The 18,468-nt window shown below is 39.3% G+C and overlaps 1 protein-coding gene across 1 annotated transcript in view; it reads right to left on the reverse strand.

Moving 5' to 3' along the window:
• The window catches only part of SV2C (synaptic vesicle glycoprotein 2C), a gene marked incomplete at both ends in the record, with an annotated part of 127,072 nt that overhangs the window by 67,603 nt on the left and 41,001 nt on the right, over window positions 1–18,468 (reverse strand). The window contains 2 exons of the mRNA XM_084233406.1: window positions 863–1,014; window positions 16,135–16,311. Of these exons, the coding sequence (XP_084089532.1) occupies window positions 863–1,014; window positions 16,135–16,311 (329 nt within the window). The remainder of the gene's footprint in view (window positions 1–862; window positions 1,015–16,134; window positions 16,312–18,468) is intronic.

Genomic DNA, 18,468 nt, shown 5'->3' on the forward strand with positions numbered 1-18,468 from the left:
AACAAAAGCAGAAAAATAGCAAATGGGAAAAAAGTGAGTATTTGAGTAAGTTTTAGATCGATTTGACTCTAAATAGAGGAAAGAATGAGTTTTTAAAGTCACATGCGGTTTTAATTTATACAATATTGCTATTTTGTGAACTTCAGTCTGATTGCATGCACACACACACCACACATACACACACACACACACGCAAATGTAACACTTCCCTCCCTTGTATATTGAATCTGATTCTTGGATTCTCTTAACCTCTCTGCATTTCGCTGTAGATGAAGCAACTGGAAGCTTCTGGCTGCTGAGGTGGAGAGTGCTGTCAAAAACACGAACTTTTAAGTACTCTGAGGTGGCAGGAACAGAAGTGCTTCAGAGAAGCAGAGGTGGGTGTCTGGGGTGTATGGGAGGGATCTCTTAAGATCTGCAAATTGATGGTCAATGGCAAGATAAGATTTTTTCCTGCTCCCATCCCACTTCTGAGCTGCTGGAAGACAAGTGGGGCTGAGTTCTGCCCTGGGTCCAGAGTGGACAAATAATTGTGTGTGTCTGACGTGTTGGGCAATTCCAAGGAGCAACTGTTTTTTTATAAGCTGATTATGGTCTGTATATCCTCTCATTTACTCTGGCTCAGGAACCCCAGATTAGACAGTGCATAGGAAACAAAGTGATCTTTTTAAACACAGCAAAACACAATAGTGTTTTTAAAGGGCCATTATGATGACATAGAGCTCTATGGGAAAAATGTCCTAGACACTATGAATGGGAGAAATAAGGTGATGACAGTGTTGGTTTCCAACCAGCATTTAGGATGGAAATGGAGGAAGTAAAATGAGGCAAGTGCTTGGCTGGCACAAGGCCAGTCTCTTACCATAGTGCGGGATGATGGCCCAGGCCATGGCAGAGGCATAGATGCCACCAATCATCCAGAACATGCAGAGCCAGCTGAGATGCTCACCCCTCTTCTCTCGGGCTAGCACTTCCGCAAAGTAGGAAAACACGGTGGGAATGGCTCCTCCAATCCTGCCAAGAGGTACAAATGATACATGAAGTCATATATGTAGGCTGGATGTGTCATATACATGGCTCATATGAGCTGTAAAGGGCAGAGCAAAGCATGTTCTAACAACACACACTCTCTCTCTATCCCAGCTTATAGAGAATATGTATTTACCATGATTTTAAAACTTAACATTACACTTTCTAAGCTTAATGTAGCTCTATCCTCCAAACACTTGAACCTGCAATTAAGCTATGTTATCTAAAGATAGCACCCTCCTTGTGGTTTATAGAACATACTTAGCTTGAGATTCCAATGGGCTTTCTGTTCAGAGTTGACTATTCTACATTTTTATCAAAAGCTACAATATCTGCTACAATCTAGTGAATATATTAATTAATGTGTTTTTAAAAAATGAGGTACATACTGGTATGTCCTGCCTATGATGTGGAAACTTTTGGCAACAACTTCAAATACCTCTAAAAGAAGGTCTGCAACCTGTACTTTCTCACTGCTACCCTACAGCATCTGGCCCTGGAGTCCAATGAGGCTGATGTGTTGATAAACACAGGACCAAGAACGTTTCCCAGATTGGTTCTGTTCCCAATGCAGTAGATATCATTGCAATGAGTACATATAAAAGGGGCATTGGTAGAATAATATAGGAAGTTCATGGTTTAGATTCCAAGAGAATGGGGTACACAATGCTTCCTCTCAGTTAGGTTAAATTTATAAGAGAGGATGACTGAGCTCTGGAGAGATGACATAAACAGTGACATCTACTCAGGTTAACAGATCTCAGATGAAAGTATAATCCCTTCCAGCTCTATTCATGTTGCCTCAAATGGCATGAGTTTATTTATTTTTTTTTTTTATAAATCTATTTATTTGACATCTGTAGTAGTGTTTTTTTTTTTTTTAAAGATTTATTTATTTATTTATACAAGCACTGGGTACAGTCAGAAGCGTGGGAGGGTGAGAGAATTCACCAGAGCCAGAGCGGGGAGCAGAGCAGGCAGAAGGACCGAAGTACACTGCTGAGGGGAGCAGCGGGCGGCAGGAGAGGTCTGCGCGCCACGTGGGACCCTCCTCTGGTGGCCGGGGAGCAGCCGGGGATAGAACCGGCGCCGCAGAGGCCGCGGGCAGCTTCGCAACCCTGCGCTCTACCACTGCGCCACCCGGGAGGCCCCAAACTCTTTTTTTTTTTTTTAAAAAAAAAAAGAAAGATTTATTTTATTTATTTATGCATACAGGAGCTGGGGTATAGGCCAGAGGTGTGAGGGGGTGGATGAGAGGATTCACCAGAGACAGAGTGGGGAGAACAGGTAGATTTACTGAAATACACTGCTGGGGATCAAACTAGTGCTGTAGATAGCTTCATAGTGCTGAGACTTAACCCGCTAGGCCACCAGGGAGGACTGAGTTGCAAGAGCTCTTTATAGATGTTCGCTATCAGTCCCTTGTCAGGTGTAAGGTGTGCAAATATTTTCTCCCCTCTGTGAAGTGTCTCCTTGTTTTTGTTACTTTTTTGCTGTACAGAAGGTTCTCAGCTTGATGTAGTCCTAGTTGTTTATATTTGCCTTTGTTTTCTTTGCTGCTGGGGACAAATTCACAAAGATATTTTGGAAGTTTATGTCATGGGGTGTTTTCCCTAGGTTTACTTCTGTGTATTTTATAGTTTTAGGTTTTATACCTATGTCTTTTATACATTTTGATTTTCATGTGGGGTGTGAGGTAGTAGTCTAGTTTCATTCTTGGGCATGTGGCAGTTGAGTTTTTCCAGAACCATTTATTGAAGAGGCTTTCTTTGTTCCGGTGTATAGTCTTTGCTCCTTTGTTATAAATTAGTTGTCCATATACAAGTGGTTTTATTTCTGGGCTCTCAATTCTATTCCATTGGTCTGTGTATCCATTTTTGTGCCAGAGCCATGCTTAAATAGCATTTTAAAAAATGAAAAAGAGATGAAAATACTTGAGAACAACTCAAGTAATAAGCATTATTTCATGAAATTGTTTTTATAAAGATATTTATAGTGAATAGTGAGCATGTGGAAATGCATAAATGTATGTATTTATCTTTACATAAATAGTTAAATGTAAATGTATAATGAGTCACAGTGTTTCTTAATGAGAGTTGCTTTTCAAACATCATAAATCACTAACATAAAGCCCCTCTATCCGTTCCCTAGGCTATGAACGTGGTGCTTCTACCTAAAATCTCTTTAAGTATGACCCCATGTGACTTCAGATGCAGCACGTGGTGATTTAACACCATCACACCAGGAGTAGCCAGCCAGGCCCAGGCCCATCAACCAGACCACCCCGAAAGAAACACACGCATGTGGCAGTCGGTCAGAGCTGGCTATTACAGCCACATTGCATGGACTCAGTTCTCTGCCTGGCTTCTTGAGCTAATTCCATGGAAAGCAAGTTGGATTTTAAAATTCAACAGTCTTAAACATATTTTAAATGGTTTTATTACAACACACAATTTTAGGGTGAAATAAAATGTCTGTGACATAAATCATTTAATTCTACTTCTTTTTTTTTTTTTCATTTGATGTGAAGAATCCGTTTTTCTGCACCATAAAATCCCAGGTCCCTAATCTGTGCCTTCACTTCTCAGTGCACAAAAAGAATCCCAGTTTTTACTGACTTTTTAAATCCTAATTAATGTCTCATCAGGATTCCAGACAGTCTGTATGTAAGAAGTCTATCTCACATTTTGTGAAGGCACAATTGCATGTCAAGATATGTCAGGTCACTATGAACCAAGATAAATGTACTGCAGGGTACAAGTGGAAGTGGAATTGCAAGTGGAAGACTAGACTTGCCTATTAGTTTTAAACAAATCACTGTTGGCGAAGAGAAGACCAACTTTAAGGGGGCTGGGCTAGATTCAATGCCATTTTTTAAAGGTGGCTATTTTTTGCATGGTTTTTTCTTATTATCTGTTTGTAAAGCAGATAGCAAGGAGCTCTCATATCATTGGGTAAATGAGGGATGGAGTCTATTTAAATCCTTTGCAAAATTCCTCCGACTCTGGAACCTATAAAATAATCCAAGCATTCATGTTTCTTTTTGTGGGCTGATAATCTATTTGTGGAAAATATTCTTCATCTTACTTGTGACATCCTTCAAGCATAGAAAAAATATTCCAGTGTGCTGCAATGAGATACTATTGCTAGTATTTCATACTCCATTAGAATGGTGCTTATATGTTGTTCACACTAGACTGAAGGGTCCTTGAAGGTGAGGACCCTGTCCTATTCATCTTTGAATCTACATTACTAGCCCAGTGGACATGCACTAAATAGTTGCTCAAAAGAGTTGAATTTTACAAAGACTCTCCAGGGATGGAGCACCCCAAGGCTCCTGGAGTAATCTGTTAGGATCATACACACATCTCCAGTGAATGGAAACATATGTTTTGCTTCCTGGGTCGTAAAGACATTAGAAGTTGGGAGTGGTGGAATGGATGATCTGATAGCAATGGAGCCATTGAGGAGTTCCTGAATTACTCTGTATCTTAGTTGCCATGGTCATCTTCTGACCAGATGTGCAGATGGAAGGTGTTCACTTGATATGAAATGATTCACATGAAATGATTCGCAGCATATGAAATATGAATCCTTGGACAGTCCCTTGGGACATTTTAGGTGCTTCTAAAATACCTCTTTGACTTTTAGAAATACGTTGCAGATGGGACACATGTATAAACACAATAAAAATATTCAGATCGTGCTTCTCTGTCTTATAATGTATCAATAATTTGGTTTCTATAAGTGCTGAAGATTAGAAAAACCTGCCAATCCCAAATCTTATAAATGAAAAAAAAGAAAGTTTCCCGTTACTATTCTAGCTCAATATTTTGTGTAAGAAGTTAATACATTTCCTTATTTGTTTTGTTATTTATACAAGCACTAGGTACAGTCAGAAGTGCGGGAGGGTGAGAGAATTCACCAGAGCCAGACCAGGGAGCAGAACAGGCAGAAGGACCAAAGTACACTGCTGAGGAGAGCAGCGGGCGTCAGGAGAGGTCTGCACACCATGTGCGACCCTCGCCTGGTGGCCAGGGATCGAACCCGCACTGCAGAAGCTGCTGGCAGCTTCGCAACCCAGTGCTCAACTGCTGTGCTACCGGGGAGGCCCCATAATTTATATTTAAATGGTGGTTCTCAAATTCCTACATATCAGTGGTTCTAAAATAGGGCTGATTCTCTTTCTTCTACTCCCAGAAGATATCTGGCAACATCTGGAGACCTTTGAAATTGTTACAACTCAGAGAGAGCTATTAGCATACAGTGGGTGGAGCCATAGATACTCTAAAAATCCTAGAGTATATAAGATTGACATTCATAACAAAGAATTACCCAATCCAAAGTAGTGTTGACATTGAGCAATTCCTGCAATGGGGATTTAATATGGGAAATATAAGCTGTTTTACATTAAAAAGCCATATCCATAATATAAGACATAAAATGGTTACCTTTTATACTACCTGATGACTAATGCATGCTAAATCTAGTTAACATGGAAACCTCTTTATCATTCATCATATAATGATCTGTTAGTTACTGTTGAAATTTGCTCAAGTTCACTTTTGATGGAATGTTACATCAATCAGATAAGAGTGGTTTTACTTTTATATAATTAGATATTAAATCTTTATTATCAACTATCAAAAGGGTCGACTCTTAATTTGCCGTGGTAACAGGAGGCACAAAGGGAATGATAATTGAAATCGACCCTTTATATAGGTGGAAGATTAGTCAAAATAACTGAGTTGACGCAAATGAAATAGAACACTGATATTTAGAATTTCAGAGTTGTAGCTATTTCCTAAGTTATATTAATTTTAGATTTTTGCACCTCTAATTACAGCAATATAAAGACAAATTTAAAAAAAGTTTTAAACACATTCCTAGAATAAACTGGGACTCTTCTTTCACTCTAATGTGTGCACATATGCATGTATGTATCCTTCCCCCAACCCCCATACACACATATACTACCTCAAAAGGACTGTGTAAGACTCAGTACTAGCTCTCTGGTAAATATAAAACAGATTTATTTTCCTCACTAACCTAAGATACAATATAAGGCAAAGAGGGTGTCAGCTTTACAGACAAAATTTCTCTTCAGTTGGGAACATGAGACACATGAGTTAAATCAGTTAGAAGCAGCAGGACAAAGGAGAAGCCTAAATATCATAGTCTGCACCTCATTGAGAACCTCACTGAGAAACCAGAAATCCTGACTGACCGAGGCCTGCAAGTTTCAGCCACATCTGATCTCATCATCAGGAGATGGCAATCCAGGGGTGCGTTATGTTTACCCTGCACCTCATCATGCTGACTTATGTTGGTGATTGAGACAAAGATGAGGAGGAGCTCCAGTTTCCACTGTGGAAAAGGGAGGCTATAGGTAAAAAGAGGAATTTGTATTTAAAATAGCTTGAAGTATGGCATTTTAGGGGAAAAAATAAGTCTGTCTGAAGAGTGTCTTGACCTGAGGAGGAATTTCAGCAAGTAATTCTGTTCTACTTTAATTCTCCAATGAGCATGTAATGAAGAATAATTTCACTCTAACATTTCAACACGTGATTGGCAAAGAGTCCTTTACCTCGAGCTTCCATTTCCCGGTTCCACTGGGAATGGGGCATTATTTGAGAACTTAATTAAGGAGGAAGTTGAATAACCATTGTAAACTATTCTACACAGACAATAAGCAGAGAGCAAAGTCCACCAGAGCAGACTCCAGCAGCTTTTATTAAGACTAGTATTATGGGTTTATAAAAAGAACAGTGAATGGTGCAATCTATCCGGGAATTACAATTACAATAACTGGCATGAAAAAAATCCTTTTAATCCTCACTCAGAATCAACAAAAAGAAAGGATGACACTGAATTGTCAGGCAAGTTGCACAGCAATTTGGAATCAATTCATTTGCTTTATTTATTTATTTATTTATTTTTTTTATAGAGGCATGCTTTATTTATTTGTTTTGCTGGTTTGTTTGTTTGTTTTGTTTATACATGCACTGGGTACAGTCAGAAGCGCGGGAGGGTGAGAGAATTCACCAGAGCCAGAGCGGGGAGCAGAGCAGGCAGAAGGACCGAAGTACACTGCTGAGGGGAGCAGCGGGCGGCAGGAGAGGTCTGCGCGCCATGTGGGATCCTCCTCCAGTGGCCGGGGAGCAGCCGGGGATCGAACCGGCGCCGCAGAGGCCGCGGGCAGCTTCGCAACCCAGCGCTCCACCGCTGCGCCACCGGGGAGGCCCTCAATTCATTTGCTTTAAATTGGTCCCAGAAATAAAGAAAGAAAATATCCCCAAATATGGACTTCCAGAGACCTTTTCATGAAAGTAGTAAGTTTCACAGGGGTGAAACACAGGGACTTAGAGGAAAGAACACAGATGGAAGGCACAGATCTAACAGTCTCTGAAGGGGCTGGGTGGGTATGGGAAGTAAGATTGCTCTATTGGTTAGAAGACACATGTTTATTATGGGTAATCAAGATTGAAGCAGACAGGAGAGGAACACTTACTGGCAACAAAACCATTATTAAATCAAGAATGATAACTGCTTGTGTATAATGGCAGGGCTAAGAAACAGATGGTACCATACATCTGAAGAGGTGTGATCCTATACTTCTGAATCATACATGGTGTTATATACCAATGTTACCTCAATTAAAAAAGTACAGTTTAAAAATAGATGATTTGGACAGCTTTAGTCCTCCAACCTTTGTTATGGCAGTTGTTTTCTCAACATGATAGAATAATTAAGGGAAAACTTGGACTATTTTTAAAATACGTGATACAAGCATATCATTTGGGTAAAAATTGTGTTGCTAAGAAAGCATAACTTCAATCCAACTTCCCTAGTCCTTTGTTGCCTAAGCCCCCCAAACCTATGGAAGTGTACACATTTACAGGAGCAGACCTGGTGCCACTGGGAGAAAGGTGCTATATAGATCAGGATGCTAGAGGCAGCTGAAAAGCCCAGCTCCTGAGAGAGCTGGAAGAATGCATTTCCGGGGCCTCCCTGGTGGTGCAAGGGGTTAAGTCTCAGCAGTATAAAGCTATTGGCAGACCCTGGAGCACAAGTTCGATCTCCAACCAGGGAACTAACCCACGTGGTGCAGCAGACCTCTCCAGTCTCGCCTGCTGTTCCCCTCAGCAGTGTATTTCAATAGATCCACCTGTTCTGCTCCCAATTCTCTCTGGTAAATCCACTACTCCCTACACCTCTGGCCTATACCCCAGTTCTTGGATGCATAAATAAAAATAAATCTTTTAAAAAAAAAGAATGCATTCCCACAGCACATCCATGGTATCATAAATAAAGATGGCGATGATCACAATGGTGACCCACAGAAAATTATGACAAAAAGATGCAGACTTTCTTAGCCTCTTGATATATATATATATATATATATACACACATATAATATATATAATAAACATACATATTCACCTATTTCTACACTCACCCTTCCACCCACTCACTATTTTTATCCATCCATCCAACTCTTCTTCATCTACCCTTTCACCCAAACCAGGCATACCACCAGCTGCTGGGGGTAATGGCACAGAGAACACAAGTTCCTGCCCTAAAGGAGCTCAATTCTAAAGCGTTCCTATAGTTAATATCTCACAAGTATACTCTTGAGTCTGGAAAATCTTTTGATCTGTTACTTCTCTTGTGGGATCAATAGTATCTTTGCCAAAGGCCATACTGAGAAATAAAGTGTGATAAAAAGATCAACCTTCATGTTGGCAATGCTTGTAAAAGGCCCAGCCTAAGACAGTGCTTTCCAATAGAAATACAATATGAGCCAAGTATATAACTTTAAATTTTTTAGAAGAGACATTAAAACAAAGCAGAAAAAAATCAGGTGAAATGAATATATTCATAGGTTCTTTAAAACCAATATATCTAAAATACTATCATTGAACATGCAATTAACAGAAAACTTATAAATAAGTTATTTTGCATACTTTCCTATGTGAACATCTCAATATGGCCATATTTTAAGTGTTTGGTAGCTACATGGGCAACACAAACCTATGAAAACACACTGAACCACTGTTTTCAGTTTGGCTTGGTGATTATTTTTGGATTAAAGATAATTTAGTCATATTATTATCTCATTTTTCAATACTGGAAAGGTCTTTCCTTTCTGTTTATCTGGGTCATAAATCTTCCTGACCTGATCTATTCAAAACATTTATTTAAGGTGGATCATATGGAGCTTGATATCATAAGGAATCACTGAGAGCACAGCCTAGTGCTCTGGAGCCAGACTGCTTGAATATGATGACACTATTCACTTTGTGACTTCAGACAGTTACTTAACCTCTCTGTGCCTCAATTTCTCATCTATAATATAGGAAAAAAAGTATCTTCCTTATAGGATTTATGGGATCACTATGAGGTTTAAATGAATCAATATCTATAAAGTGTTTTTAACACAGCATCTCTTAGAGGGCAAGCAATATACAGCTGTTTTGATAAAGCATTTTTACAGTTATGAAAATTTTAAAAGGGTGTGCATTTTTTCAATATGTTAAGGAAGTAAAACATATCTCAAGAAAGACTACTTTAAGGGAAAACCTTTTAGCTCAGAATTAAATTAAACTTAGAAGACTTGGGAGTGTATTGAACATTTATAAGTCAACCTATCTGTGCTCAATGTTCTAATTTTAAAAAAAGACATAATACTTTAGCATATCTAATTATAAAAAATTGTGGGAATAACTGAGATGCTAAACATAAAAATACTTGAAGAATTCCATTCAGTGTTGATTTCTACAAAGCCAAGGTATTCTGGTTATTATAACTTAATATAGCTAATGGATGGAGAGTATAAATAGCTGAGAAGTTAGCATTTGTGAGGCTCCATTTGCACAGAGAGAAATGACTATTTGTTCACTTACAGTAAACAAACATACTGAAATTTCATTTTAATCTCTGTTGCCATTATATTCTCTCCTGACCTTCATGCTTAGCAATGCCAGGCCTTCAGTGAGAAGCTCCCAATTCTGACATTGCCAGGCTTCCAAAGCATTATCATTCCCATAATTAACAGTGACTGGAAACAAATAATTTAATTCTGGGACAAATGAAAATGAATCAATGGTGTCAACTCCATTTCCCATCTTTCTAATTTTCTGTAACAAAGAAGGAAAGTCTACCATTTGTTTCCTCTCACTTAGGAAAGTGAGAGACAGACGAGTAATTGGTGATGTCCTATTCCACATTTACACAAAAACACTGCTGCCCTGAGTAGAAAAATCATTCTTTATACTGGACAAATATTTCAAATCATGTGAATATGTTAACTGGACATATTTATATTTAAGAATATATACTCATAACATCTAAAGGGAGTGAGACCATAAACCCAGATAGATTTGAGGCTGCAAGAATTCCTTCCAGTCTCCTTTCTATGCAAAAAAGTAATACAACAGTGTTGCTAATGACACTTTAGCTAATGAAATAAGAGCAACTGGAAGCCTGTGGGATTTGTAATAAAATCAACAGCATGGACCTTAGCCTTGGATTTAGAATGTACAGTTTGCTTGTTTATAGAGTTGCTAGTTATAAAGGATTTAATTGCACCATAAATTCTAGCTTTGTGATTCCTGGTTCTATCACCAAACTTTAATCTGCAAAATAATGGTCTGGACTGTGACCCACATATTCTCTTTTGCTGTGAATTTCCCAGTGTGTGGAGCTGATGGACAGGCACTATACCAATGTGGAGATTATGCCAGTTGCTGTGTCTGTTCCAATTACGCTTTCCAGAACTGGGTAACAACCACAAGATGGATTTAGGGATTCACTGGATACACGTTGATGGAGTTTAGCTAAAAGTCCATCAGTCACCTGACATCCATAAGCCCCCCATTCAGATATCTAGACCACAACTGACATTTCGGACACAGCTGGAGTTAGTGTCTAGTCTAGCCAATTCTGATTATTTCCTTTTCCCTCACACACAGTTGTTCTGGGAAAAGGCCATAGGGTACTTTGGGGGAGGTGGGGAGAAATATTAACAATGTAAACTTTTGGTGTGTACCAGGGGGTTTTTTGTCAAACGAACTCAGTCTCCCTTTCATTTTAGGGGTCCTGTGTCTGTAAGTTGGCTCATGTCTGGGAATTGATTGGGGGGTTGGGACTCTCCATTTTTATGATTCAAGTTATACTTTCATTCATTTGACCTAGAACTCTTCCACTTACATGGATCATTAGGAATTTAGTAAATATCCTACCTATTTCACTTCTAGGAACACCACTGTTCTGTAGCTATTTTGATTGCAGCTCTTTACAGTAACCATGTCTGCCCGGCCTGGTCCATTAAACTGTAAAGAGCAGACCAAGTTGGCTCCTCAATCTCTTGGGTAAGTGGTACCCAGAGGAAAAAGAGGGTTCAGTGGTGTGTCACTGGGACTGCTGTCTGCAGGACAGGCCTCACATCCTGAGTGTGAAGGGCCCTGGGAGAAGAGCCTTTGTTGCTGAAAGAACTAAAACCTTATTTCCATGTTTATCTAGATTTCTTCAATGCAAAAACTGAGCAGATATGGATGGAGGGAGCTGCTTTGCCAAGTAAACATAACAAGATCTCTTACTTAGGGTCTCCAGGAAGAAAGTCTTAACTCTTTGGCTTGTGTTTTAGTAATGAGAGGTTAAATAAAAAAGGACCATATCAAATCTCTAGCTCCTTACATACTGGGTTCATAAGTAATGGGAGTGGGAAGGGTTTAAACATTACACGCCTTTAAAAACAACCTTTATGTGGAAACTGGTCTCAAAATTTGGTCACTGTGAGTCTCCCAAGCCCCTTGTCATTACCTCTCTTTGAGAATTAATCAATTTACAGAAGGTGGAGAAAGGAGTGCCGTCTGTGTGTCTTCCCTCTACAACCAGATTGGAAGCATCTTGAAGCCAAGGGCTATCCTATAGTCCTATACTAAAAGGTCCAGAATGGTTTGGGGGCAGATCTGGTGCTACAATATTATTTGAGTTCAACTGTAATGGAATTGTAGCAAACAGAGGCCTGACTAAGAGCATGTCTCAGATATGAGGACCTAAGACCCAGAGTTTCAGAGACAGGTGTCCAGAGGGAACAGAGGAATTGCAGAGATGCTAAGAGAAACCCTGTGTCATCAAGGTAGCACTTCACATGTTTTGCGTAGGAAAGGTGGCCAGCTACTCAACTAGGAAATAGTAGCACTTTCTTCATTTTCCTTAACAGAACTTTCTTCATTTTCATTAACAGCTTCATTTTTCGCATCCTCCAGCTGCGGGGTTCTTCGAAACTCTGGATGTTTTGCCACCTGGGCCCAGGTGAGTAAGTTCATAAGTCTCCCCCTTAGCCGTTCCTCAGTCTAGGGACCCTCCATCCATTCAGACAGCAGGAATTCTCAGTTCCTCTCATCCTGTTTTCCCAAATCTTTTGCTTATGATTAGTCATTTTTGTTTCCCTCATGGTGAGACTTGAGACTTAAAAGCCAAAGCAGGCCTTTCTCCCTCTTCCTGGCTGTCACTCTGAGGCATTGGGCACACAACTGCTTAGCCAAGTAAATGGACTGAACAGCAGAGAGAACAGGAAATGCTAAACCATGGTCAGAATGTTTCTAGACATTATCCCACACTTCCTCCTCTACTATGTAATTTAATACAAATCTTACTTGATTCTCACTCTCCAAGGTAGGACAGTAAAGTTTTATGATGTCCCTTTTACAAAAAATAAATCATGATTGAAGACCCCGAGTGACTTTCCCCAGGCCGCACAGGAATTTCTGATCTCCCAGAGCTCTGGTGTCAACTTAGCAAAGGCAAAGCACATTAGCCTCTGGCATCATAATTTAGAGAGCCTCGCTGAGTTAGCAATACACAGTTTGTGCTTTGCCAGGCCAATTATGTTATTTGGAGGTCAGTAGCCCTGAGGTGCTGGCAGAAAAGTGATTTGTCTATGACAGGAAAGAGGATGATATCATGAATATACCCAAACGATCTGCTTCTGTACTGCCCTTGAATGAGCTTCTGAACAATCTAGTATTTTGTAGTACATTTTCTTTTTTTAAATTGTATCATTTTAAACTGAGGTAACATTGGTTTACAATACTGCACCTCTTCAGATGTATGTTACCACACCACATGTATCACCAAGGCTCAATATTCCTCCACCACAGAGCACTGTCACTTCCTCTCTACTTTGCTCCCCACCCTCCAACCTCCTTTCCTGGTAACCTCAATCCTTCAGTCAAATTTCTAGGGTTGATTCTGGTTTAGTTTTATCTGTTCCTTTGTTTTGTTTCTTTTTATTCCATATATGGGTGAAATCATCTAGTATTTGTATTTTTCCTCCTCTTGTAAATAGTGCTGCAATGAATGAAGGAGTGTATGCACCCCTTCAAATGAGTGTTTCTATATTCTTCAAATAGACAGGTACCTAAGAGTAGAATAGCTGGATCATATGGAAGATCAATTTTTAATATTTGGAGACTGCTCCATACAGTTTTCTACAGGGACTGGACCAGTCTACAGTGCCAACAACAGTGTAGTGTCAGGGGATTCCCTTTTTCCACACCCTCACAGCACTTACCATGTCTGGTCTTTTTGATACTGGTCATTCTCATGGCAGTGAGGTGATATCTCATTATGGTTTTGATTTGCATTTCCCTGATAATAAGTGACAATAAGCATTTTTTTCTATGCCTATTTGCATCTGTATGTTTCTTTGGAGAAGTGTCTATTCAGCTCTTCTGTCCTTAATCGTACTTACTCTGCAGTCAATTGAGTTGACCATGTCGAAATCAAGCTAATGATTAAAATTACCATAATTTGCTCACAGTCAGGTACTTTTAAGTCTGTGGAATATTGCTGAAGCTTCTTAAGGAAGACAGAAAATGGAGAGAAGTGGAAAATTCAAAGGACTGTTCGCCTTTTCCATATAGGCTAGTGGTATTACAAAGGTAACAGAAAGATCAAGGAACACCTTGCCTTTCCAGTGGCAAAAATGTTTTATCCTATGGATCTACTCACTGAGAAAGTCCTTTAGCAAACAGTCCCAAATAATACCTGTTCTTCCTCAGGTGTCTCAGTTTACTCAGCAGTAAAGAGGCCCAAAGGTCTATGGTAAAGGACTATGGTGTCTTAGTGGTGGGAGTTGGTGTGGTGACATACATTTAAGAAGGTGTGAACTTATTCCACTACATCATACACAGTATTGCAAATCAATGCAACCTAAATTAAAGATAAATACTTCCCTAAGTCAGCAATATATGTAGCCAATACTATACACATCTTTGAGCACTAAGTGTCCCCTCTGCTGAGGAAAACTGACACTTTCTCCATTATTACAAAGCAAATTAATAGAAAAAATCATTTTTCCCCAAGAACAAAATATTTTTACACTTTTACAAACTCTCCGAATATCTTGGTTTATGAAATACACTGTCTTTATACTAAGGAAAGCTTCAAAATGTGTGTAACTTAGTCATGTACTTTGCAAAATGTTCATTATGTGCAGAAGGTAGCATAAGACTCTAAGAAGATAAAAAAAAAAAAACAGAAAAATCTGTAGATTATCCACCAGTCTCATTATATGCACAAATCTTGTGGGAGAAAAATATATACAAATTTAAAAATATTTTGAATGAATTATCAAAGTTATCATTGGTTTGCAAAGGAAAAATCTCTGTATTCTTGAAGCAACCACTTATACAGTTGTTGGGAAAGGCAGTCACTGCAATATTACTAGTCTACTGACATATGAATTCGACCTGGGCAACAGGAGGCTCCTTGCCCACCCCCTGTCTTTGGAACAAGTATTCTGCTTTCCTTCCCTAAACCCAGAAACTGCTCCAAGGACACACTCTTGAGATAGAATTGTGCTGAGACCATTTGGATGGTGTACACAGAAACTTTTAAGATTTGGTGGACAGGTGTGGAAAACTCTCTTATTTTGCAGTCATCTAGGATGAAGTCTTGAAGTATGCTTTCTTGTTCATTAAAATGGTCACCTACCAATATAGAATGGTATGCCTCTTTCTGGGGGCCAATTCTAGGTTATATCCAGGAAGCTTCTGGGGAAGTTACAACCCAACAATAATCTTTTCCTCTAATGCTTTATATTCCCATTCACATTAGTTGTGATTTTAAAGCACTATTATTTGTAACTAAGGAAGATGTGTTATAGTTTTCTGATCTTCTCTTTCATCAAAACTGTGTTTTGCTGTGTGGGCACCACACCACAGCTGATATGCTTTTCAAATTCATAACTGGACACTATCTCCTTTACTTCCTTATTTCTTATTTTATTTTTTTTATATTGTTACTACATATTCATCTTGTGTTAGGTACCCCAGAATGTTGCTAATAAGAATAAAATTCTCAAGCATGAATCAGAAATTTGATATTTTTGCTATTTTTTTCCATATCAAGGCAGAGTTTCTCATACTTCCCTAATTCAGCCACTGGGTTTTTCCAAGTTTGTGGATTCACACAAAATAAATGCCTTAAGCTCTTTAAAGAAAATGACCACCAATGGGTGTACTAAGCCATTACTCTTGGCTAATAGAAAAAAACTTCTGTAAATTCAACAAAAACAAGGAACTTATAAAATGAACCTTTTATATCTTAAGAATCAGGCTTGCTACCTGGTTAAACATGCTGTTAACACAGATCAATAAAACATTTACTTGAAACACTCTCATCCTGGATTTAAGAGCATACTTCAATGGTTCAAACTTTTAATTAGTTAATAATAGGGTAGGGCCAGAGCTATTTCTTGCTTTAAATTAAATTTTCAGAGGAAAAATACATTTATGAATGCTCTCTGCCAAAGGAACAGTGCTCCGCTTAAAACAGTACCCATTTCCTAGAAGTAAAACATTAAAGCAATCATCTATGAGATTACAGATGTGTGTTCCCTTCTCTTCTGGATTTAAAAGTTAAAAATTACATTTCTAAGAAATAGCATTGTGGCTCCTCAGGCTGACATGAAGACAGAAAAGGATATGTATTATGGGGTGATTTCTTGACATTGAGGTCCTCTAAAGTGGTAAACATGTACAATTATGAAAAAATAAACACTTTACTGTAAAATAAGAAGGAGAAAAATCTTACCCGAATCCAGAAAGTAAGCGACAGAAGAGAAAGAAGCCATAACCTTGGACAAATGAAGAAAGGAAGGCAAAGAATCCGTTGACAGACATGCAAATCAGAAGAGACTGTTTCCTTCCCACTTTGTCTGCCAGTCCTCCCCAGAAGAACGCCCCCACCATCATCCCGAGGTACACTATGCTGCCTGCAACACACAGAAAACAAAGAAACACATCAGAGAGGGGGAGCAAATGACATATGAAACAGCAAATGAACAAGGGACAAAATACATTCCAGCATTTTGCATGGTAACTATGTCCTTTAAAATATGTCCTTCAGGATGCAGAAATCAGCTTTCAACTTGGAGAGTAAGCCCTATGAGCTACCTTTGGTGGTCAAAACCCAAGGCAAGGAAAAAGACAAAACAATCATGTTCTCCCAGTCTCTTGGAGATGGGTACAGGAGCAGGTGTGAGGAGTCTCCACACAGAACAATACTGGAGTCTGACTCACAGTCATGTCACCTTTGGTCTGAGCGCCCCACCTAGACCATTGTCAAGGGCGCCCAAGTGGATCCTCCAGCCTGCTTCAAATCGCTGCCTGCAGCAGATGTCCTGTGTCCAGGTCAACCAAAGACTTCCATGGATTCTTTCTCTCTAGTCCCTCCTGAAAGCCCTGGTTCTTCCTTTAGAGTTAGGGAAGAGGGGCTTAAAGATTACAAGAGTTAATCTTAAAGTAGTTTTATACTCTGCCAGGAGAGACAGCAAACTTTTTCTTGGAGTCAGGGTCTGGAGGCACCCAAGGAAAAGGGAAATAGCCATTAGTAGATTAGGAAATGTTAACACTTGTCATGGGTGGTTTTGCTTCCATAAGGGAAACAAATGGACAATTTAGAGTAAGCAGATGTTCCTATTGATGTAGGGACATGTCACTCTGAGTGTACACAAATTTTCTAATTCACTTGCTTCTTTAAAAAAACAAACAAACAAACCCAGATGGAAGCTCTGTCTAGACTGTCAGGATGAGATCACATTTGGTATTATGGTATGAGTTACCTCAGAAGGGATTCTGAAAGTGTGTGCAACAGCTAGAGGAATGGCGTGATTAATAGATGAAAGTTTGCTACATCTGGATGTAGTATTAAAAAAACTGCTACTTTTTTCTTTTGTCTGTTTTTGCCTTCTCTCTTGCTGCACCAAAGCACCATTTGAACAGACCCTATTGAAAGCACTTTCAAGGTGCTCAGCAGCTAAAAAAGAAAACACTTTTTTATTTATTGCTTTAGATTAATTTGGCAAATATCATATTTGAACACTTACCCCAAATTAGTTTGCTTAACTCATAGTTATAGACCAATATGAGATTCAGGAGAACACTTGGCAAACTATGGTGACTCCCACATCCTGCCTCCGGGTACTGCTGCCTGCAGACAGTGCAGTGCAGACAGCTATAGTGAGTGGCGAATGTGAAACAGTTGTACAATGAGACAAAACAAAAGTTGTTTTTATTTAAACCGAAGTACTGCAACATGGTAGGATATCATTCTTTACCTGGGTATGGAAGGTTATTTTTTTCCATACTACAGACCAACCATACAGAGAACATCCTTCCTAGTAAAGAGATTACTCATAGCCAAGGCCCAATGCATGTCTAGAAAAGAATTTAAAGAACATATAAGCATGGGGCAAAGGGACTCCAAAAGCAGACAGGTCTACCTAGGGAAGTGCATGACAGCATATCTTATTTTTATTGCCCAAGAGACTCAGGTTTGTCATTCATGCCTCTCAAAATAATAGCCAGCAGCTAAACTTCACATAAAATCAGTGTCTTTAGACATGCCTACAAATGGGAACGTGAGTGTCCACAGACAGACTGATTCGTGGCTTTTGTGATCTAAAGACTTGAGAGTCTTCCTCAGAGCTCCAGCCTTCAGAACAACAACAACAACAACAACAACAAAAAATGGTAACAAGCACTTGCTGAACACTGAGCTAGTTCTAAGTGTTTGTATGTCTTTTATTAATAATTTTTTTATTTGGGCCTCCCTTGTGGCACAAGGGGGTTAAACACCGCACTATGAAGCAGTCCTCAGCCTCTGCAGCACGAGTTCCATCCCCGGCCAGCCAGAGAGAAACCCACATGGCGCAGCAGACCTCTTCTGTCTTGCCCGCTGCTCCCCTCAGCAGTGTATTTCAGTCAGTCTGCCTGTTCTGTTCCCCACTCTGTCTCTGGTGGATCCTCTCACCCCCCCCATCTCTGGCCTGTACCCCAGCTTTTGTATGCATAAATAAGTCTTTAAAAATTTTTATTTTGTATATTTTTTAATTTTTTTTTAATTTATTTTATACAAGCACTGGGT

This window comes from Talpa europaea, assembly GCF_964194135.1.
Source record: "Talpa europaea genome assembly, chromosome: 5".
Lineage (NCBI taxonomy): Eukaryota > Metazoa > Chordata > Mammalia > Eulipotyphla > Talpidae > Talpa > Talpa europaea.